Source organism: Sinocyclocheilus anshuiensis, unplaced genomic scaffold, assembly GCF_001515605.1.
Source record: "Sinocyclocheilus anshuiensis isolate Anshui unplaced genomic scaffold, SAMN03320099.WGS_v1.1 scaffold566, whole genome shotgun sequence".
Lineage (NCBI taxonomy): Eukaryota > Metazoa > Chordata > Actinopteri > Cypriniformes > Cyprinidae > Sinocyclocheilus > Sinocyclocheilus anshuiensis.
In genome coordinates, this window is record NW_015542410.1 from 2,434,355 (window position 1) to 2,458,088 (window position 23,734).

General features: G+C 37.6%; 1 protein-coding gene across 5 annotated transcripts; it reads right to left on the reverse strand.

Annotated features, from left to right (window-relative positions):
- Window positions 1–559: 559 nt before the first annotated feature.
- Window positions 560–21,821, reverse strand: LOC107693397 (tropomyosin alpha-3 chain-like). Of its 5 annotated transcripts, XM_016492768.1 has the most exons (10): window positions 21,559–21,821; window positions 20,473–20,598; window positions 11,196–11,329; window positions 10,972–11,089; window positions 10,393–10,463; window positions 9,983–10,058; window positions 7,062–7,124; window positions 6,207–6,276; window positions 5,894–5,972; window positions 4,902–5,075 (listed from the first exon to the last, which is right to left on the reverse strand). In XM_016492768.1, the coding sequence occupies exons 1-10, from the start codon at window positions 21,670–21,672 to the stop codon at window positions 5,072–5,074; spliced, it is 855 nt and encodes a 284-aa protein (XP_016348254.1). In that variant the 5' UTR covers window positions 21,673–21,821; the 3' UTR covers window positions 4,902–5,071. The 5 variants fall into 5 exon arrangements, with proteins under 5 accessions (XP_016348255.1, XP_016348253.1, XP_016348257.1 ...); XM_016492769.1 differs by lacking the exons at window positions 4,902–5,075; window positions 5,894–5,972; window positions 9,983–10,058 and adding exons at window positions 560–1,831; window positions 8,562–8,637; XM_016492767.1 differs by lacking the exons at window positions 4,902–5,075; window positions 5,894–5,972 and adding an exon at window positions 560–1,831.
- Window positions 21,822–23,734: the final 1,913 nt, after the last annotated feature.

Sequence of the window (23,734 nt, forward strand, 5' to 3'; positions counted from 1 at the left end):
ACGGACCCAAACATTTGAACATTAGTGCGCGCGCGCGCACACACACACACACACACACACACACCCACCCACCCACACCCAGAGCAGTGGACAGCCATTTTTTGCTGTGGCGCCCGGCGAGCAGTTGGGCATCTCACCTCAGTTGTGGTATTGCACACACACACACACACACACACAGTTTGCATATTTAAAATGATGAAACTACTGAATCCAAGTACAGTAGGGTCTTAAGTGTCTAATCCTAAACATTTCAGAATGTTTTAAATGTTAACAAAATTCTAAAATTTTTGCTTAAATTTAAATGACCCGTATGTATAATGACAAAACTAAAAGCTGAAACTTGCATTTTCCCCATGCCGAATAAACAGTACTGATGTCCATCTCGAAACTGTGATATTTTTGTCTCTAAATAAATATCAGTTACTGTTTGAGAAAGCATTTCACAGTCTTTGTTTCTAGAAACCACACTACAGATAATTGCTATATAAAATGGAAATAACCATCCGCATATGCAAGGAAACCAGAAGAGACCCAGATCCTGAGAAACACAGGGGTTCAGTGACAGTAAAAATCATGGTCTTTATTTAAAAAAAGAATTTAGGTATCGTTACACAAGATACAGACAGTAACAAAGTGATTACACATCATTGTGGACTTTTTCCAGTTAAAACCATGTGTTCACCCCTTTTAATCTTTATACTATTAAGTGTTATTCTCTCCCATTTACTGTGTTCATAATACATATTTAGATCTGCACGGCTTTTGGACCTTTTGAATCTGGCAGTGCCACTGCTTTGAACTCATGGTAAAAAAAAAAAAAATTGATCTTCAACCTTTCTTCCCTGGGTAGAATATAGTTCTTTAAAGCAAATAAAACAAACAAAAACAAAACCTGAAGAAACCATGACTTGGCCTCCTCTGCTCAAAATATGTCCACCATAAGCCCATAACAGTGCAGGATATCAAATAGTGGTTTGAAAAAGTAAAGTTTTGTGTTAAAATGCAGGGGGATTAACCCAAACAAAGAACGCATATATTACTCAAACTCAAAAGCAAATGCTTTTTCATAAAAAACAAAACAAAACAAAGGTCCTCGCGGCATGGTTGTGCATACTGTTACAGACCACATGATGTGGTTTTGGTCCCAAAATCTGTGACGCCGACAAACAGTCAGCAGAAACTTGTGCAGGACGAAGAGTGTGAAGAGGTAAGAGGAGAGCAGTGGATCAGGCACCAACAAGACCAACAAAAAACATCCTGTGTCACATGATCAACGGGAAAAATGGATCTAAAGCCAAGCTGTGACTGCCAAGAAGGCTTTTATGGCACAAAATGTTGCATAAATCAGCCTCCAGTAAAATTAAAAATAATTACTGAGAGTCTTGGCTGATATGTGGAAAAATCTTGCCACAATCGTAAAGCTCTGGTCAAGGACCAAAACAACAAAAAGCTACCCTAGGGTTAGCATATAAAATTTGACACTTTAGGAATACCATAGTAGATTGTTCCTGAAATCACTTGGGATTTTCTGAGGAGATGAGCAGTGAAGCTTAAGTGCTCCAGAAAGATTAAAGTACTTTTGAAACATCGAGAGGCACCACATTTTTGCTAGTTGGCTTGGTGAGCCTGTCCTCCAGCAGAAGAAAAAAAGAAAAACAGAAGAATCAGATGTGCAGAGACAAAGAAACCAAATGAGATGAGGGTGTAAGGAAGGGAAGAAGAGGTTTTTTTCCTGCTCCAGGTCTTCCTTAGAAACTATTGAGCTCGCTCAGGGTCTGGTCCAGAGTGGTATGGATCTTGATGTTCTCCTCTTTAGCATCTCTCAGTTTCTCTGGAAAAAAAGAAATCCCCCGAAGGACAGCAAAAAATGAAAAACTGCAAAATCAAATTGTAATTTAACACTGTATGTGGTTTATTAGACAAGTTAAGACTTCATTGGTTCTTTGAAGAACCATCATAGATGGCTTCCATTGGCTACCACTACAAATCCTCTGTATCAGCATTATATTTGCATAACAGTTCAGTTTTAATAAATACTACTTGTGAAACTACTGAAATTTACGGTGAGAGATACTGTAGACAACATTAATCTCAAATATGTTGGTTTTGTATCCCACAGTGTTAAAATTGCGCAACACTGGCATGTCAATGCTTTGCTTTCACCACAGCACTGGGGTTAATATAACTAAACGATAAAACAATTTTCAGAGAACTTGCAGCTGAACTAGAGCCTTTTAATTTTGTTCTCTGGCATCAGGCCGTCTATTGAGACCTCAGAAAGACAAGGACTTGTTTTTCAGTAACTTGCAACAAGGCCACTGGGTGTTTTTTTGTGAATAGCTAAAATATTCCTTTAAAATGTATTAATTTCATACCTTGGTAAAACAATCACATTGCTGTTGTTTGAATGATCTAAATAACTTCTCAAGTGCTGACAGCTGTTCAGCCATTTTGCCAGCCAGCCAGCTTCCATTGCAAAATGGAAATTGTCCTTTTTGGAAAAGCGAAACAGATCTGAATGGGCAGCAAGAATCAATGTTTCTAGCCTAAAAAAAAGGCCAGCTTCCTGCCCCCTACCATCTAGGCCTATAATCTATAACAACCACTACATCTGCTTTTCTAGCCCCCTTCTGTTTTACTAAAAAAAAAAAGAAAAAAAAAAAAGAGGCCAGCCACTCAAATGAAAGGGAATTTCTGATAGTTAACTCTGTTATTAAAATAAATAGCACCACTAGAACTCTAAAAAAGGGCATTGTCGAACTTCAGCATCTCTTTATGGATTTTTACCTAATACTCCTATTACAAAATTAGCTGATTGTATTTAAAGGGATAGTTCACCCAAAAATGAAAATTCTGTCATTAATTACTCACCCTTATGTCGTTCCAAACCTGTAAGACCTTCGTTCATCTTCGGAACACAAATTAAGATATTTTTGATGCATTCCGAGAGCTCTCTGACCCTCCCATAGACAGCAAGGATCCCAACACGATCAAGGCTCAGAAACGTAGCAAGGACATCGTTAAAAATCGACATGAGTGGTTCAACCATAATTTTATGACGCTACAAGAATACTTTTTGTGCACAAATAAAACAAAAATAACGACTTTATAGTCGTCTCCTCTGCGTCACCCTGTAGCAGGGCTGTGCGATTAATCGAAATCGTCATAAAAATCGCGATTTGAGCATGCACAATTTCTAAATCGCTTTACAACACGATTTTCCACTCCCCGACCTCCTATGCTATCCGAACCAATCAGAATGCAGCACGCCTAAATGGAGCACGAGAACAGAACAGAGCGGGCGGGCATACAAACGTAACGCCAGGTTCACACACTCCGTCTGTGGTGCGTATTTTTCCACGCCCATGTTAACGGATCAGAGCGGTGATTGCGGTCCGAGAGTGCGCTCCAGGAGCGGTGCGTCTGCAGCAGTCATGCTGCGATCGTTTCCGCACGGAGTCTATTTCTGCTGTGCTGCATGCGCTGAATTAAAGTGACAGCACATTATTCGTGGTAAAAATTAACATGGATTGACACAGAAATTGAGTAATTACACCATAGATGCATATAATTAAAGTCTACTGTTTCAGTCAACACATGGCTTTTTGACTAGATTTAAAACAAGGAAAAGTGCACTTTTAGATAAACAAGGCAATAATAGATGGCACTCGTGGTGCTCTGTAAAGCATGTCTGTGTGTCAAAATCGTGATTAAAATCGAAATCGCAAAATTGATCAAAGAAATCGCGATAGGTTTTTTTTGTCCATATCGCACAGCCCTACCCTGTAGCATCATTTTAGAGAGTATCCACTGAATGTAAAAAAAAAACGTATGTACGCGGATACGTTGTTTACATTCAGATCAAAGCGTAAACAATGTAAACAACATATCCGCGTACAGTGCTGCTGACACAGAACAGCATATGTTGTTTACGTATGTGATACTTTCCAAACGGGCGCTATAGGGTGATGCGGAGGAGACGAATTGTTAAAGTCGTTACTTTTGTTTTCTTTGCGCACAAAAAGTATTCTTGTAGCTTCATAAAATTATGGTTGAACCACTGATTATTTTATTACACTTGGATTATTTTAACGATGTCCTTGCTACGTTTCTGAGCCTTGATCGCGTTAGGATCCTCGCTGTCTATGGGAGGGTCAGAGAGCTCTCAGAATTCATCAAAAATGTTAATTTGTGTTCGATGATGTACGAAGGTCTTACAGGTTTGGAACAACATGAGGGTAAGTAATTAATTACATAATTTTCATTTTTGGGTGAACTATTCCTTTAAAACTAGTTTGTGTAAAGTCTCATTAGGTCTTAATGCATTAAAACCCATTACAAGAAAATAGCATAAAGCGTTAAATATTACAAATATTAAGCATAACTGATTCAAGAAGTTCCTCCAGTTGGCTTAAATATGTTGTGCATTTGTACACAAACTTAACGTTAAAAGTACATCTCTTTTTGAGATTTTTTTTTTATTTCAGACCTTCATGGCCTTATGCACCAGTGATAATCTTACCCACAGCTCAAACTCATGATTATTAATCACAATTAATGAAAGAGAATTTATCTAAGCTTTCATCTTTCAACCACAAGATATTAATCGTGTGCAATCTAAAACTGGTAAATGCTTGATTGCCCAACACCAGCCAATTGTAATAAAGAGAGACAAGCAGACATTCAAAAGAGCGCAGAGCTTTTTTTTTTCCTCCCTTCAATAAACATGGACACAACACGGCATGAAAATTACAGCAAAGGTCACAAGAGAGAGCAAAACCAGTGACAAACAAACAACACAAGTCTCTGAATACAGTCAGATCCAGATAAGAGGAAGATGTTGGGGCAGATAATGAATACCTAAAGAACAGAAATTCAAAAGAAAGCAGAAACAGAACAGGGCTTAAATAGAGAAACTGAAACTACAGACACGAGGACATGGAAAAACACATGAAAACGGAAGTGTACACAGGAGATCAGAGAAGTAGTAAGCAACAAATATGGACAGTAAGAGAAGACGAAGAAGAATTTCTTGAAGTCACAGTCAGCTGCAGAACAGTCCAGAAACTCTTTATCTGTAAATAGACACCAACGGTGAACACCTCATGACAATATTTCTACATTTCAGAATAAGGAAAGCTGCAAACCGAACATGCAAGTGTTACGAACAAATGTTAATTCTTACATCAATAAAAGCCAAAGCTCTTAAAAACCTCTCAAAACACCAATTTGTGGTTAAAAATCCTTAGTTTTATTAACATGAGCCTTAAAAGGGGCATATCGTGGAAAACAGAGTTGTTCAGGTCTACAACAGGACATCCTTCCACAATCCAAAACGCCTATTTATAGAAAGCAAGCCATAAAATGGGCCATTCATAACACTGCATGGTTACGAGGTCAGAATTATTAGCAAATTAACATATGACCGCCCACATTTGCATATCAACACTATTCAGTATTCAGAAACATGGTAGGAGTCGGTATTGCTTCTCTTAAAGGCACAGCAAATCAGCCTGTTTAATGGAGGATAGAAAAATGACCCCTTCATCTGTAGTTAAATATGAAACCACTTAAAACTGTTAGCATATTAGTTACTTGACATGTGCGCATGAGTTAGAATCACACTAAAGTTATTGCCCAAGTCATGACATCATTCACGCAAACTCAAAGCAAAAGAGACTTGAAACGATGGCTCCTGTCAACTATTAACTCCTTGCGGCTGAGCTTTATACGGTATAGTAAAAGTATACTATCTGAGATTATGAAGCTCAAGGTTAGGTTACCAATTCAGTCACGAGACTCAAAATCCGCCATTGCAGCAAACCTCAGCTGACCTAGCAAAAGCAAACCGTAAGTAGCAGAGCTTCACACACATGCACAAGCCTATATTTACATAGAGGTCATGTCGTTGAGGGCATGATCCAGCTCCTCACTAATGGCCTTATACTTGAGTTTCTGAGCGTAAAGCTCATCTGTTCACACACGGAAACAAAGAGGAAGGAAGAAGTCAGACGAGGGAGAGTATGAAGGAAAAAAAAGGAAATAGGAAAAAACAGCAAATAAAGATTATGAATGTCAAAGCAGACAGGAAGAGGACTGGGAGATAAAGCTATGAATAGAGTACGACCAGTGTAAAAAATAAAATAAAAAAGGATCATATGGAATCCTAACGGAAGGAAAGTGTTAAAAGAGAATGACAATCATACCTTCCAAATCATCAATGGTTTTCTCCAGTTTGGCCACAGACCTCTCGGCAAACTCAGCACGGGTCTCAGCCTAGCAGAGAAATACATGTGATCACACTATAATGAGCAAAAATCTGCATAATAAATAAAAATAAAACCGAAAACCTACTGAAAATTGATAAGAAACATGAAAATCCATTTATTAAAACAAAACAAAAAAAGTAATTAGGTTAACTATAATGATGTTTATAGTTAGCCTAATTATTCTAAAATTTTAAAGAGAAAATGTTACATTTCATAATGGAGAAGAGCGTCTCAAATGGGTGCAACATAACCAACAGTTATAGGGCAGGACTACCAGTTTGTTAAACAATGGCAGAGAGAATTTTGAAAATACATTTTTGCTATTCTAAAGCTAGAGTAAAATTTAAAGACAATACCTATTTTGTTAAAAAAAATAATTAAAAAAATGCACACATATGGTCAAATACCTAGGTCAAATAAACCTGGCATTGGATATTTCAAATATTGTTGGCTGCTTGACTTGCTTTTGTTCCTCTTTGCTTTGGATAAAAACATCTGCTAACGGCATAAATGTAACAGATGTTTTCAATCAAAGTGACTTAAAAATGAGGAAGCCCTAGTAGCTCATTTCTCCATTTACTGATACATGATTATGGGATTATTGTGTGTGCACTGCACGTGGACATCTGTGCTGGTGCTGACGAAAAGGTTTCAACTAGTTTGACCAGTCACTGAACCGAATAAACCAGTTATGAGGACAAATGTAGTAAATAACTATAGACATTTAGTAAACAAGTTAACATTAACTTTGGCAGCCCTAATAGAAATTAAACCTCCATGTGAAATTCTCACCTCCTTCAGCTTATCAGTGAGGATCTTGATTTCTTCCTCATACTTGTCTTCCTTCTGGGAATACTGTAGGGAAAAGAGGAGAATAAGTTGGGGTCATGCACACACATACCCTGTGAGTTTTGCGTTTGGCACCCTCCAAACAGACAACCGATTTCTTGACACTTTAACACTGATGTTTCTACAACAGCTCTTAAGGCGAAAAGTAACACAGCGGTCTATATTTTGACATTACGAGGCATGTTTTTCCCCCTTTTTTAATCCAAATTTCTATGCAGGCTGGCTGAGTCCTGGCCTGCTGCTGTTGTGCAAGGCTTGTGACACGACGGCTGAGATTGCCGCTGTGTGCTGCCAGAGTTTTAAACAGATCAGGACATGTGTGCAGGAATGCAGCTGCAACATCAACAAAACACCAGGTACGACAGAAAGGGAAAAACAGCCAGAATTCAAGGTGGAGAGACTCGCATAGTGTGTGTTATATATATATATATATATAAATAATATATAATATATATAGATACACACACACACACATAAGAAATGATAATCCTTTAAATATATTTAGAATTTGTATTAAAATTAATGCTATGGCTGATACCCTATAAATGCCTGATATTTCATATCCATACTATTCAGTCAATTTTACACAATACAAGCGATTATAAGGAGTGTTAATCAAGCATTATAACATTATAATATACAGTATTAAAAAAATTACTAAAAATTTACTTTGAAATCTGCTATTGGAATAGAATTGGGGGGGAAAATAGCTGACTTTCTATAGGCTGTGGACTTTAATAGTTTAACCAACACCATTACTTATGCAAACCATAATGTGCAACAAACAACAGATTTGATTAGGGAAATAAATGAGATCCAATAATAGGATTCCATCTAAAATTCTACTGTACTGTAACCTAGCATGCCGCAGAATCACATGCAAATCAATGGCTGTTTCTCTGTCATAAGTTGATCTCATGCAACAAAGCATTCATTAGCGTCACTTCTGCTTTATTAGTCTAAAGGCATCCGAGACCGGTTGCGCTTGATTCTGTAAGAAACCAAAATGGTGACACTTCATTCATTTCATTATGCAAGTGCTTCAGGAATCTCATCTAATGGTGATATGGATATGGAAAATGAGACTGTATCCCTTTGGCCAATTACAGCTTTTTCTTGATGTAATGGTCTACCGCTGTAATCTGGTCTGACATATGTGGCCTTTTGCTTCAGAAGATGATATACAGCCATACACCAGGCAAAAGGGCATTTGTAAATGAGGGTGTTCGTGTTATGCTCACATGACCAGTTAGATCACTGGTTTGGTAATTAGGAAGCCTATATTTGATTGCCTGGAAAGCAATTTGAAAGGCACATTTGTGGGGATTGAATCAGAGTCCCTTTGAGAGTTATAAAAAAAGGATGAACACTGCAACCAGTCAGAGATCGTGCAGAAGGAAACACACACACACACACACACACACACACACACACACTCCCTACCTTCTCAGCCTGGGCCTCCAAACTCTTAAGATTGTTGGTGACATTTTTCAGCTCCTCCTCCAGCTCAGCGCATTTGCTATATACAGAGCAGCCGTTTTGATTTTGAAGGAAGTAGAAAAGAAAGCGGCACAGGGCAAAGGGAAGACATGAAGACAAGCCAGCAGCAGTGGCAGAGTAATAGAGATGATGTTAAACACATGAACAGCAGAAGAGAGGCCTTAAATGATTGTCTGTGAGGGAAAGTTCACTTAAAAATAATACTGTTGTGTACTTGACCTCATGCCATTTAAAACTAATATCACTTTCTTTCTTCTGAAAACACAAAAATATGATATTTTGCAGCCCTGCTTGCACATGACCATACAATTAAAGATTTAGGAGCTCTAAAAATGACAAAAAAAGAAAAAAAATTAAGTATTAGAAGAAAACTAATACTTTTACTATGCAAAGACATATTAAATTGACCAAAACACTTCTTTTCTTACACTGCAATAAGTTTACAACATTAATTTGATTAAATAAATGCATCCTTGGTGGAAAATTTTTTTTTTTTTTAATGTGGACTTTCAGCAAATAATTTAAATGCTGTTCCTCAATGGCTTGTGTATGTATATTTTGATTCAAAGAATATAGTGCACATTGCATTAACAACTTTTGTTGTACAGCCCACATCATCATTCACCATCATTATATGAAAAACAGGAAAATCTGCAAACTATCTACTGAGTTTCACAGAAGAATCCTAAGCGTTTCAAACAACATGAGTAAATAATTTAAAGAAATTATTCCTTTAAAGTGTGTTAAAGTAGTGCATTTGTGTTGTCTTCCTCTGCCAAAAGTGCTTGGTTTTGGACCTACTGCACGTTTATATGCTACTGTGTGGTGGTGTGAGCAGAGTTTAAGGGTCAAGGAAGCAAAACTACTGTGATTGTAAAACTGAAAGCTGTCATGAGCTGTTCTGGGCAGTTTGTTTTAGAACATGAACACATACGCTTTGGCTTTAGGCAGATGAGACATAAAAACGCACAGCGACTGAAGCATGTTACATGAACATGCACATCATGCCACTATCAAGTAAACAACTCATGCGGTTTACGCAAGAATGATATTTGGAAGTGGATGGTTAGATGAGTGGAAGGAAGGTGGAAAGATGAAGGGATAGGGTGGAAAGATGAACCAGGTAAAACAGTAGAAGCACAAGATTAAAAACGACCAGTGCTGGAGGGAGGAGTCCTGTTTTTATACTCTTCTTGTTCCTTGCTAGTTCACTTGCTCACTTTCACTCAAGTATTCAAAATCCAGATCCAGCTAGAAAGCAACATTCTCCCAATTGTCTGTACATCCCACGTCTCCAACAAACACATAAGTGGCCACATAATGTCCGAGATTTAAACACAGAATTTTGCAACTAGCATATATACCTTCTCATCTGAGGCATGCAGAGACTTCAGTGTCTGGTCAAGAGCTCTCAGCTCCTCCTCCATCTGCTTGACATGGCTGTTAGTTTGAGTGGGGAGGGGAAGGTATGTCAGGTCAAAGGTCACACATGCCCAAACACAAATGAGAAGAGAGGGGGACATATGAATTTAAGATGGAGTCAAGCCAGTGAATTCTCTCTCTCTCTCTCTCTCTCTCTCTCTCTCAAAGGAGGATTATGGATATGATAGAGCATTCCTATTGTCATGCAAAATTAGGCATTTTCTCACGCTGAGAGAACAATGAATTTGAGTTTTAAAATGGACACTAAGAAAAAATATGAGCTAAAGGTCAGTGTGTACTTAGAACATATGTGATTGATTATGTATATTTTGATTTTGAATCGGAAATTAACCTCTCAGCAAGCTCTGCTCTCTCCTCTGTACGCTCCAACTCTCCCTCAACAATCACCAGCTTACGTGCCACCTGTAACACACGTCAATACTTCATTGTCATAATTGTCTCATAACTTTATAGAACGATTACTTAGAAAACATATTTATGCAATATTAAATCTAACTTTGAGGAATATGGTGTAGTTAAATGAGCTATTAAAGAGGTTTCTGTTAATTGTAATAAAGCTGAAATAAATGAAAATATAATTATTAGACGAAAAAAATATTAAAAATAGAAATTTTGCCTTGGCAACTAAAGTATAAATTCTGAATAAACCAGAAAAAAATATCACAAAATTAAAATAAAATTAAATAAAAACCCTAATAAAAATAAGCAAATAAAAAAAATTTTTTTTTAAGAAAACTAAAAAAAAATAAATAAATCTAATTCAAATATCACAAAATTAAAATAAAATTAAATAAAAACCCTAATAAAAATAAGCAAATAAAAAAAAATTTTTTTTAAGAAAACTAAAAAAAAATAAATAAATCTAATTCAAATATTAATAAATAGTATATAATAACACTGGTTAAATTACCTCTTCATATTTGCGGTCGGCCTCCTCGGCAATGTGCTTGGCCTCCTTGAGTTGGATCTCCTGGAGCTCCATCTTCTCCTCATCCTTCAGAGCCCTGTTCTCAATCACCTTCATCCCTCTATTCCATAGAGAGAGTGAATTAAACGGAAGTAGGGCAAGTTAGGGTGGGAAGAATGAAGATATAACATCACTCTGAATGCGTATGCCTGATTAGGCACACTTGCCTCTCGCTCTCATCTGCGGCCTTCTCAGCTTCCTCCAGCTTCTGCAGGGCTGTGGCCAGTCTCTCCTGAGCACGATCCAACTCTTCCTCAACGAGCTGGATACGCCTGTTCAGAGAGGCCACCTCTGCCTCAGCCTACAAGGCAAACATGACAAAAACAACAGGAGATTAGTACAGATACACTATTCCACTGACCTTCGAGCGCCACACGGGGAGCGTGATGTGAGATAACAAACAGGAAGATGGGGAAACACTGGGATAATCTGGAAGAACCAAGACGACTTGGCAACAAACGTGGAGTCAAAACTGGAAACTGGAACCAATGAGACAATGGAAAAATTTAATGTGGTGGAATCATCTGGGAGCTTCTGCCTAAGCAGAGCGGCACCACTATGTTTGCAATGGGCAATTATTTTGTGATGAGTGAGTGTACACAGTGACTAAAATTGTTTTAGCAAGGCGGCACTATTAACAATGCTCTGACTAAGGATAAGGATTATACAAATAATTGTTCCAAACAATTTCAGCATGGAACATGTCGCACTCTTTGAGTTATGGACATGAATGATGCCTCAAAAGATGTTGCTTACTGAGGAAAGGTGTCCTATAACTTTCTAATGTTCAACTTGTGGACAAAAAAAAAAAAACAACAGGCAAAAATCCCCCAAACATAAAGGAAAATGATATCTCTGAATCACAATATTGTAGAGACGTAGTGGTGGGCTTTTTTGACTCGGATCGCAAGCAGTCATTCACAACACCATTGCACCTTCCTAGCCACACCCTAGCAACCAGACACTACACCCTAGCAACCATATACCAACCAAAAACATCATGGGAATGGGCTCTTGACTTTGAGTGTACTGAGGCCCATTGGGGCCCCAGCCTTACCTAGTTAATATGTACCTAGATTCCTTTAAACAGATGTCATCACAGGACATTAAATCTTCCCAGACTTAAATTATTTCAAGAATTAATTACAAGGTTATCAGTTTAATTCTAGCAGCAATATCTGAAATGGCTATTATTAGTATTGTGTCAGAAACTACAAATCCTGAGGTAATTTTTGTATAGGAAGCAATTGTGCCTTTCATTCCTTAGTACAACTGAATAAGGAGGGGCACTTCTACAAGTTTATTGAAATAAATGAACATTTTAACAATAATTCTGAATATTTACATGGTTTATACAGTAACATCGACAGTCTAAGACCACTGACAAGTTTTACTCGGTGGGCCCGAGGCGCAAAACCAGGTTAACAGCCGCGCCTCGTCAGCTGAGAAACAGCGCTAGTGCACGGCTTCCGGATATGACGACACCGCTAACAAACGCTGGAGTTTCGCTCCTAATAAGGACTGAGGAATCTAAAGTCTGCGGGGTGAGTTCATCTCACGCAATGCCAGTGAGACGGAAGGCATGGTTGAATGATAAGCGACTACTGATAAGCAAAAAAATATCCAACCCAGACGAGTGTGTAATTCAATTAAAACTCACAAAAGTTGCCAAATGTTAAAATAGGCTACTAACAGCCCAAGTGACATGCGTGAACGACTCAAAGTGCCGAGATGAGCACCTGATGACCCAGATGTTAACGTGCTCGATGCCGCGAAAAGCACTATTTTATCACAGAATTACACAAATTCACGGTTCTTTACAGAAATGACCAAGAATGAGTGATTCAGCGGAAACTATGTTGTTACTTCCTTTAGGCCTCACCCGCAAAAATCCAGCAAACAATGTGAGACTAAGAGGATGAGCTAAATCCATTTGAGGTTAGCACATCTAAGCACACAAAGTGACATGTCATCGCACGATTTTTGTATCTATATAACGTTACGCCAATATCTCTCGCTCTAGGTTTTGCATTTCTCTAATGAACTGTAAATGCGGGTAACAAACGAAAATCTTAAATGAAGACGAGTCAATATGCGCATTAGCTTGTAGGTTTTGCAATAACCATCTAACCGGCCCATCTCTTCTTAGACTAGATGGTTTAGAATAAACATATCGTTGTCACAGACCACCCGAAGCGCATACGTAGGCTAATGTTCATTAGATATCGAAATAAGTTTAATAGAGTTAAAAACCTAATTTTTCGTACAGGGCGTTGAATCTGGGCGTGAAAGTAAAAACGCACGACCTCTGCACAAATGCATGTTGGTACAACGTAGCGATTGTGTAGAGAAATGAGACGATTTAACGTGAATAAAGGTATCGCGGTGGGTACATTGATACACATACCTGCTCCCTGGCACGCTTCTCTTCTTCGACCTGTCTCTGCAAAATCTCGGCTCTTTCTTCTGCCTCATCTGCCTGCTGTTGTAAAACTTTGATCTTTCTCTTCACTGCATCGATGCTGTTGGATCCGGCCATTTTAATGTGTTACTTTAGGAGTAGTGTGGACGAATAAATCAGATTCCTCTCGAGCAGCGTAGTGGACCAAGCCGAGGAAGAAGACAAGGAGAAAAAATAAAAAGTCCAAGGCACCAACGCCCCGCCAACAAGTCAAACGCAGAGCGAGTGGAAGTAACGTGAGGATCCGATGTTTCACGCGCTTGTCTCTTTGATTGGACCGATGCTTTCTTGAATTTTCTTAGATACAAATAATAGTGTTTGTAAAAAGAAAAACAGGAACGAGATATTATCTCGGCCAGGAGGTTTTGAAAGTTGAATTTAGCGCGAGCAAAGACGTGTTAAGCGTTTTGATGTTCAAGCAGGCGTTCGGTTTCTCATTCGAATTAATGAATGAGATTTTAATGTCATGAAGTCTTCCCTCCCCTTGCTTTCTCTTCACCCAGTTTGTTCAGTTGCCTGAACTCTTCCTTTTTTTTCGGCTCACTTCCGGATACCCCACCCAGTCTCCAACGGTTTAAGGGCTGAGAAATGTGGTGTTAACTGATCCTGGATCAGCGGTAGCGCAGAGTCAAGTCCCAGCGGAACTGGTTCACGGTTGATCTCCGGTCAGCAGGGGTTTTTGTGCGGTCTGCGTAATTCTTACGGAAGAGCCACCCTTGTTTTACACGTGTCCTGGCCAGGTAGATGACGTACAGCAAATAAATCATTGGCATTCCAGGCCACTCCTTAAAATCCAGGAATGAGCAGTGTTGGGGAAAGTTACTTTTAAAAGTAATGCATTACAATATTGCGTTACTCACTAAAAAAGTAACTAATCACGTTACGTCGTTACTTTTTGTGGAAAGTAATGCGTTATATTACTTTTGCGTTACTTTCGCGTTACTTTTTAAATATAAGCAGGGCTTGATTGTTTTTAATATAAGAAGTTCTATTTATAGCAAATATAAAAGCCCTTTCACACCAAAAAGTGTAATGGATAAACCTCAGGCTGAAGCAAAAGTAAATTCACGTCTGTACAGTAGAACGCAGGAGAAGAAACACTCTTCAGCAATAAAAAAACAAAGCACAATTGTTAGTTTCTCTAAAGTCATTTTTGCTTATAGTATGGTTGAACTGGATCATCAAAGGTCAGCAGCAAAGATATTGGTTAATAAAATGGGATTAGATACATTTGTGTTATTTAACATATTTAATTATTGCAGGTTTGTGTCATATTCTGAGTTTGCATTTCACTGTTTTAATTCATTTTGATGAATACTAAATCTGTTTTTTGTGAGTGGGATGAATTAATGCACATTCACATTTAGTCTAGAACTACAGTAACATCATGTTCACACAGCACACACAACTCCTCTGTACTCCCGATTTCTCCCAATATGGGGACAGGAGAGCTGTCAGTCAATAAATGGGAAAACAAAGTAACTGGCATTACTTTTTTGAAAAAGTAACTCAGATATTTTCTTGTAAATTAAAAAAGTAATGCATTACTTTACCAGTTACTTGAAAAAAAGTAATCTGATTACGTAACTCGCATTACTTGTAATGAGTTACCCCCAACACTGGGAATGAGCTTGTAGATCAATGGGAAACTTTTTAGACCATTGTGATCATTAGGATGTTAGGAATTTTGAGAAGGAAATTGAGTTCATATTTTTTTATATATTAGTAAATTAGTATCTTTAGTTCGTATCTCATATTTTGGAATGACCTTATCATTTGTTTCATCAACAATCATGATTTGGCATGATTGTTCTTATTCATTGTAGCTCAGTTGTTCTCAGTAGGGGTCTGGCCTACTAGGGTGACAACTTTAAATTGTTTAAAATAAGTTGTCTTAAAATGCTTTGTCACTTTAAAAAATATACATTTAAAATGTTAAAAAGTCGTACGCTTTATTTATATAGCGATTTATTCAGTACAGAGCTTTATGTATTAAAAAGGGAAGTAACAGAATGAGTGATGCCAAATTCAAATATAAGACAAATCTAAATTCTGCTGTAAAGTAGCTCTAAAAGACAACAATCAGCTCAATGTTGATTCAGTTCAGTTCAATATCAGTTGATGTTACAAAATTTGTCAATTACTAACAAATTTGATTCAGTTGTAAAGCAACTAGACAATAGTGGCATCATTCAGCTCAGTTCAGTCCAAGTTTTGTTCATGTCCAATAGTGTCTGTGCAGTCAAATCAATGATATTACTGGATATTATATGTCTTTAAACCCCAACTAAGCAAGCCAAAAGGGTTAATGATAACACAATCGATGCAAATGAATTAATCAAATTAATGTTAACACAATCAGTTAGTATCTATATCATTATGAAATGATTCATTATTACATCTTTGGTGCTTTTCTGACAACTAAAATGATGTGTTTTGGTCTTATGTGTCATTTGTAATACTTCAGAATCAGCATCCACTGAATTATGTCTGGCATATTTAGGCTGTAAACTAGAACAAGGTGTGTTACAAATCCTTTACTAGTCATTACGTGTATTGTCGGAGTCACAGTAAGTTCCTGTGCTCTTGAGCAAACAAACCCTGATTCAGAGAAATGACAAAACCACAGTCATATATTTTCATGTGTTAATATGTCTGACAGAAGGCCGCATTGGAGTGATAACACAAGCGTGGACATTGATAAATCTGTTGTTGGCTTGCCTGTAATAGAAACAGACCAAATGCTTTGACTTCTATTTTAGTTTTTAACCAATATTCATATACCATAATAATAATTATTATTATCATCATTATTATTATTATTACAACATTGATGATTACATGTAATATCAGTTATTACATTTAAATACTTTCATTTTATATTATATGTTATGTTTGTATTGTTGTAGTCTAATGATTATTTATTTTTTGTGTAAAAGAAGTAGAGATAAATCAATAATCACAATTTCTTCTGCATATATAAACAAAAAATAACCAGTATTGGTAGTAAAAATATTGGCAGATTTGTAGTATATGGGTCTGCCATAGTTATTATCTATAGATTATTTGTGTTGTGTTATGTAAAGTTTTTTTTAATAACCTTTAAGGAATACCTATGAAATTGAGAGATTTGAACAATGTGTAACTGTATCTTTCTGTTAATTCAAATAGTCTGACATTGTGATTTCGATTTAAGACTATTGAAAGATTCCATTATAGAATTTACCCACTGGATTACATGAGGTCATTAAAAAGAATCCAGTGAACAAGCTGAAGTCACAGGCCTGGGCAAAACTGAATGCTGCCTGCCTGTCTGTGCAATCTTTCTGGTATCTGTACGCTGTGTCCTGAACACTGTTTAAAGTATGCCCTAGGCTATGGTTTTATATGTTGATTTTGTAATTCTTACTTGAAAGGCTTTTAATATTGAAAGACCCTAAAGGTTTAGCCTCAGATCAATGTTAAAGGTAAAGGAATGTTGACTGATCCTGAATCATTCTGCTGTAGAAAAGCATGTAAAATCGAGTTGCATCATCGTTTCCTGTTTCACCCTTCCGTCCTGCCTCCCTTCACAAGTGTGGAACATGTTCCAGAGACTCCATAACTTGGGACAGGTACTTTTTAATCATATGTTGCCACCATCTCACCAGATGATGGCGCCAGATGATCTAGATTGACACAGCATGAAACCCCACTCATATGATCATATACTATTTTTCAGTATGATTGATATTCTGCTTGTCTTTCATTTTCTATATATAAATGTTTAAAAGTGTTTGAAATAGTCTCTTATGCTCAACAAGGCTGCATTTATTTCATTAAAATATACAGTAAAACAGTAATATTGTGAAATATTTTTGCAATTTCAAATATCTGTTTTCTACTTTGAATATATGTTAAATGTAATTTATTCCTGTGATGGCAAAACAGAATTTTCAGCATCAGTCTTCTGTGTCACATGGTCCTTCAGAAATCATTCTAATATGCTGATTTTCTCAAGAAACTTTTCTTATTAATGTTAAAAACAGTTGCACCGTCTAGTATGTTATGAAACTAATGTGTGGCAATTTTTTTGTTGTTGTTTAAGATTGAATCTACTGTGATAAGAAATGAAGTGAAAGACGTACAAGTGACATAACCGAGCAGAGGTTTTTTGTGTTTTTGTCTGGGCTGATAGAAAAACTGAGACTTATGTCTCTAATGGCCTGTTGACACTATAGGTTATAGGTGACGAGGCTCAAGGTTTGACATTCGGACCTCAAGACACACTCACATAAACACATGCTCACTTACATCAACATGTTAAGACCCACTCATCCACCCGCAGCAGCTGTACACATATTTCCTTAAGCATTTGGAAGGCCCAAGGAACTGTGGCAATGTTCTTAGTATTTCAGTTCTACATTTATGGATGTATGCATACATTTTTGCACAAAGGTTGTATCTGTCCTCAACCTCTCACATTTTCACCATGACTGCTCTAGACACTGTTAAGGCTGCTTGCTCAGAGCTCTATTTAAAGGATACACCCCCAGATTCAAACCGGATCACCGTGTCTGGTTGGCCTATCTGTCAAGCTCACACTGCATGACGATGAGTGACTAATTTATACTCCAAATTACCACTAAATCCAGCTGGGTTTATTGCAAAACTCTTTTGAACTGTGTGGGGTAGCAAGGTGTGATAGCTTGGTGGTAAAGTTTTTTGACTCAAGGTTTGGATGAAAATAGATTTCAAAGCGACAGCTGTAATGGAGGCCACCCACACTCACCCTTTGTTTGGAGCTACTGTTCTCATGCTGCTTGTCTGATTAGGGCTTGCCAGATTCAAAACAATAAATCATCCTCGTATGACAATGTTATATTAACATCGTATGACATGAAATCTTTTTCTGCTCTCCCTCTAAGCTGGTTAAAAAGTGCCCAAAACCTCTCTAAAACCAGCCAATAGACCGATGTAAGTTTTTTTTTTCATGTTCTATTATTTAATTCTAGCTAAAACACAATACAATATCTCTGTACCTCTCTCTCTTTTACACACAGTCTTCAAAGCCTGTGGTATTCAGTCCATCTTCTGAAGGCCGAATATTCTGACAACTGGTGTGCCTGCTATATCCGGAGCCCAGAACAAAGGGACAACGACAGGCAATAGACAGACATACTCGGTGTAACAGAGTTGAGCGTGATGCCACAGTCTTAGTTTAGCAGTCAAAGAGGGAGTCAAGTTACACAATGGTTACACAAAGTTACAACAATGAATTGCCTTTTTCTTAATTGAAATTAATCAGTTCTTGAGATGTATATGTATGAAAGCATTAGCAAATTGTCCACGTTGATAAAAGCTAGTATTTTTCATAAACACTCCAGAAGAACAATACTAAAAATGCAAGACTCACAAAGCTTTAAACCTCTACTAAGAGTCTGTTCATGCCTGGAGTGTTCTTTCTTATGTTCATTGTGTTCCTCTCACAAACACTGATTTACAGCCCTTGCTGCTAAATCAGCTGTCTCAAGGTAGTAATTTTCTCACTGAGGCCTGCAGGCAAGAGTATGCAGAATATCACCCACACGTTTTGTCACCTCATGTGTGAGTTATGGAGAAGTTGGGAACCAAGAACTTATTCTGATTCAGAATAAACAGGTTCTATTAAAAATAAAATAAAATTAAAAATAAAATAAAATAAAAATAGCCGGGACTAAATGACATTCAATTAACGGTTCTCCAAAGTAAATTTGTCTACCAGTGTGGACAGAATACCACACAATAGCACATTTTAAATATAAAAGAGTTCACCTTTATTTAGTGTCACCAAAACATTGCTACTGAATTTACAGCGCAAAACAAACATGACTAGTTTAGCAATTTCCAAACAAATGACTGTCATGAACCGGTTATTTTTAGTGAATCAACAACATGCAGCGCTACCATTGTAGTCTGATTCCCTTATGAATCGCTCGGTTACACTTTACTTGAAGGGGTGTGCATAAGACTGACATGACACCTTCATAATCATGACATGACACCTACATAATCTAATGAATATGAAGGTTTTTTTATGCATGTTTATGACAACTGTCATTAAGTGTCATTCGCTCAGTTATGTTCGCTCTTATGAGCTGTTTCTTTTTAGTGAATCGACAGCATGTCGAGCTGCCAGTGTAGCCGAATCCTGAACGAAACACTCTAATGAGCCGGGTCTTTTTAGTGAATCAACAACATGGAGCACTTCCATTGTAGTCCGATTCTTGAACGAATGACTCTTATGAGCTGGTTTTTTTTTTTTTTTTTAGTGAATCGACAACATGCAGCTATGCAAGTGTAGTACGGCTCTTGAACAAATGACTCTTACGAGCTGATTTTTTTTAGTGAATCGACAACATACAGAGCAGTGTGGTCTGATTCTGAACGAATGATTCTCCTGAACCGTTTTTGTAGTGAATGAGCAACACACAGCAAAACCATTGTAGGCTATTAGCTATAGCTATTTGTTCTCAAACGAATGACTCTAATGTGTTGATTCTTTTTAGTAAATCAAGCACATACAGCCTAGCTAACTGTGAAAATTAAACCTGACTGGTCATATGGCATTGTGTAAACACATTATGTGCTTTGTCAGAAGTGAAATATATTTTTTGATTGTTTGGTTTTTGTTTATATAGTGTTTTTAATATACTATAGGTTTAGGCCAATTATTGCACTGCATTTATGCTGCCTCTAAAAAGATTATTAAAAAAAATTGTGAAAAAAAAACTGATATAAGATATTTTTGATGAGAATATGAATACATTTATGTGAGGAAGTTAGTCTGGCTAGCTGACATCACAGTCAAAAAGAGGGGTAGCGACAGTGTCAGCTGTTGAGGAGTGAATGGAGAGAATGAGAGGAATGGAGGGGCGGGATCAACAAGAATCCCCGGATAAAGTTTAGAGTGTTGCATTTGTGTTTGTGTGTGATTTGGTGCTTTTTGATCATCAATCACTCACATCTGCAGCTTTCTTCTCAGATATCTCCAGTTTCTCCTGGGCGTCCTTCAGGGCCTCTGAGTATTTATCCAGCTCATCTTCAGTGCCCTTCAGTTTCTTCTGCATCTGAATCAGCTCATCCTCATGCTGGGAGAAAGAAAGAAAGGAAATATGACAGTGGAGGAGATAGACAGAGAGGGGGAGAGAAATATTATCGGTATGAAATCATCCACTATTATACAACTTCACACATACCCTCATGTCCCCATCACTTCTGTCTCAAGCTGGCACAAAGCAACACTTTCCAGTGTCTTTTTGCCCACCTTCTTGAGGTGATGAGCACAGATATGCAGCTTACCAAAGCTACAACTTGTCTAAATGTGAATAAAAATACGCTCACAGGCAACCCAAAACTTTCACACATCCTCAGCCCTATCTGCAACTCCCTTCTCCATCTCTTGCTAAGACTCTGTTTATCCACCCTGCATTCTTTCAGTGGCAGATCACAGGCTTGCAACTGCTACTAAGTGCTGGGCTCAGTATCTAAGATTTCACATATCAAGCCTTGGTGGTGGGTGCTTGTTTTCCAAGAAGGGTTTAAGACAGTTGTCTGCAATGACCAGGTGCATTATATTCTTAAACGGATAGTCCAATCAAAAACGAAAGTTCTGGCATAATTTACTCCCCTCATGTATGACTTTCTTTCCTCTGTGGAACACAAAAGAAGATATTTTGAAGAATGTTGGTAACCAAGGAAGTCAATGGGACATTCAATATATCTTCTTTTGTTTCCCACAGAAGAACGAAGGTCATACAGGTTTGGGAATTTTCATTTTTGGGTGGACTATGCCTTTAACAAATTTACACATTGTAAAATTACTTAGATCTTTGTCTCATATTCAGATCGGTTTTGGTCCAGAAGGAAAAAAGTGGGTCTGTGGTGCATTAAGCATTCAAACCACATCTTAAATTATTAAACATTTGGTCCCCCAAATTAAAAAGCTCTCTCTAAACATCAGCACTGAAATGAAGCATCTCCAACCTGTCCCATTTAGTCAATATAAGTTTTAGTTTTCTCAACCTTTGACCTTTCCATCTCCGCCTCACCTGTTTGCTTCTGTCTTCTGCTGCTTTCCTGTCGGTCTCTGCTTGTTCGGCCTGGTCCAGAGCATTCTCCTTATCCAGCTTGAGCATCATCATCTTCTTCTTGACGGCTTCCATCTTGGCGTCTGTGAGTAGGGTCTTACGGTACCAGAAACAGAAAGTGGCAGTGCAGTAGATGAGGGCTAGTGGTTTAGGAACAGGAGCTGGTCAAGCGAGGAACATGGACAGAGAAAGAGAGAGAGGGAGTAAAGTGGAGAGAGACCAAACTCAGCCAGGGATAGTGGCAAGGCATTTATATCTTGGGGCATCAGGCCCTGCCCAGTTTCTAATAAACCCCGCCCACTTACTCATTATAGCTCACCTAATACAGTCATGTTTGGGGTCTGATGTGGCGATGATGTAGTGATGTAATGTTGGTTCTCAGGACCTTATCATAATTAAAATTCAGTTTAACTATATTATAAACAGTATTTTAATGTCGTCAGCAACTATAAATTCACTCCAGACAGCTTTCACTTACATATTTAGTTTTTTCTTGCACACCTATTGTTTTCATCCTTCTTTTCTGTTAGATCATTCCATTCTGAAAGAATGAACTAGAAGATATGACATGACAGAGACAAGAATGGACGTCAATGGACAGAGCTGTGGTTCAGCTATAATAAGACAAAGCCACTGTTTGTGACAGGCACAGGTGTGTGTGTGTTACATTACTCGTATCCCCAGCTGCGCTGTTCCCTTTATGGCGCGTCAGTTGCCACAATGATCGCTTTACAGCTTTTTTTTCTAATGTGAGACACCGTTCTATCATTAACTTGCCTGACTACGTATAACAAGGCTTTGGGGAACCACACTTGTTGTGGTAAGATTGCCTTTGGAATGCAACAATCCCAAACACACCGCCATCTAGATGATTTATCTCTCTATATATTTATTCATAGAGTAAAATATAGAAAAAAAAACACTGAAATAATTTTTATTTGTCAACTAAGTTTGCATTTGGGAATGAACCTTAATATCAAAATCATAAATTCAGTCTTGTCTATATTTTTGACTATGGTGTAAAATAGGTTACATTCTCCTCTAGCACAGATTTTCACATCATTCATCCATCTGCATTCTTTACTAGATTAACAATATCTGAATTTGAATTTGAAAGCACATTTTTCTAATAGTGATTAGTCATTAATGTGCGTCTTTAACTATAAGTTCCATTAAGCTCTTGCTGATATAAAGGGACAATGATGGTGTCAGGTTCTGGGCAAGCAGACTATTTTCAGCCGGGCAACTCATTGTTTAAGAACAGATAAAACAGATTTCGTTTTGTTGTATTTAGAATTACTTAATGTATTCAGAAAGGAAGAAGCTATATTCTTTGCTATGCACAAATAGAACGTTTACATAAGTCAATGCTTTATAAATCTATGATAAATAATGTACCACGCAATTCCTCCGGTAAAGGCATTTCACTGCAAGGTGAGGGAAGGCAATTGTTGCACTGTAATACACAGCTAGTCAGTGTATCACTCTTTTTTAAGTGCTCTGATTTGTTCGATAGATTTACTCATTCTTTCAACAGTTTAGGACAGTGAAGTGATGGATGAGGTAGTACATGTGTGTGTGTGTGTGTGTGTGTGTGTGTGTGTGTGTGTCTGAATGCTAGCTATGCTGCCTGTGCCACCAAGCTAATAATACTCGTCCCTTGTCTGACATTGTTTTAGCTGCTAGCCAGAGACAAAGATCTGGATTCAGATGGATATGTAAATGCATATATGAATTTAAATGTACACGTTTTATTATTAAAATAAGGATAGAAACATACAAAAATCTGTTTGTGTGTAGCTGTGGAAATATCAGAGATCTTTGGAATACTCAATTATGATTAGTCAATTACAGCACAAACCCTGCCCCACAGCTGATCCTAAAGGTTTTATACAAACACACTCTCATGGCAAATCAGAATTTATGTTTTGGCATATTGGTGTCGAATTTAAATAAATTAGTTTGATCTCATTCATAATTTTTTTTATACAATTTGCTTATGCCTCACTGACAGTTAGTATTAGGGGTGGACCTAGTTTTCTAAAAATCTTATGAATCAAATCGTACTGTACAAATTCGCCACCAATTATCACAGCATAAAATAGTTTTCTCATGAGATCAGACTGTAGTGAGAATG

Excerpts from the sequence above, each read along its gene's own strand:
- LOC107693397 (XM_016492769.1), bottom strand. The coding sequence starts at position 21,672 with ATGGAAGCCGTCAAGAAGAAGATGATGATGCTCAAGCTGGATAAGGAG. Across the intron at positions 20,599-21,558 it reads CAGAAGACAGAAGCAAACAG|CATGAGGATGAGCTGATTCA; the intron begins GTGAGGCGGAGA and ends TCTTTCTCCCAG. Across the intron at positions 10,464-10,971 it reads CCGACCGCAAATATGAAGAG|GTGGCACGTAAGCTGGTGAT; the intron begins GTAATTTAACCA and ends CGTGTGTTACAG.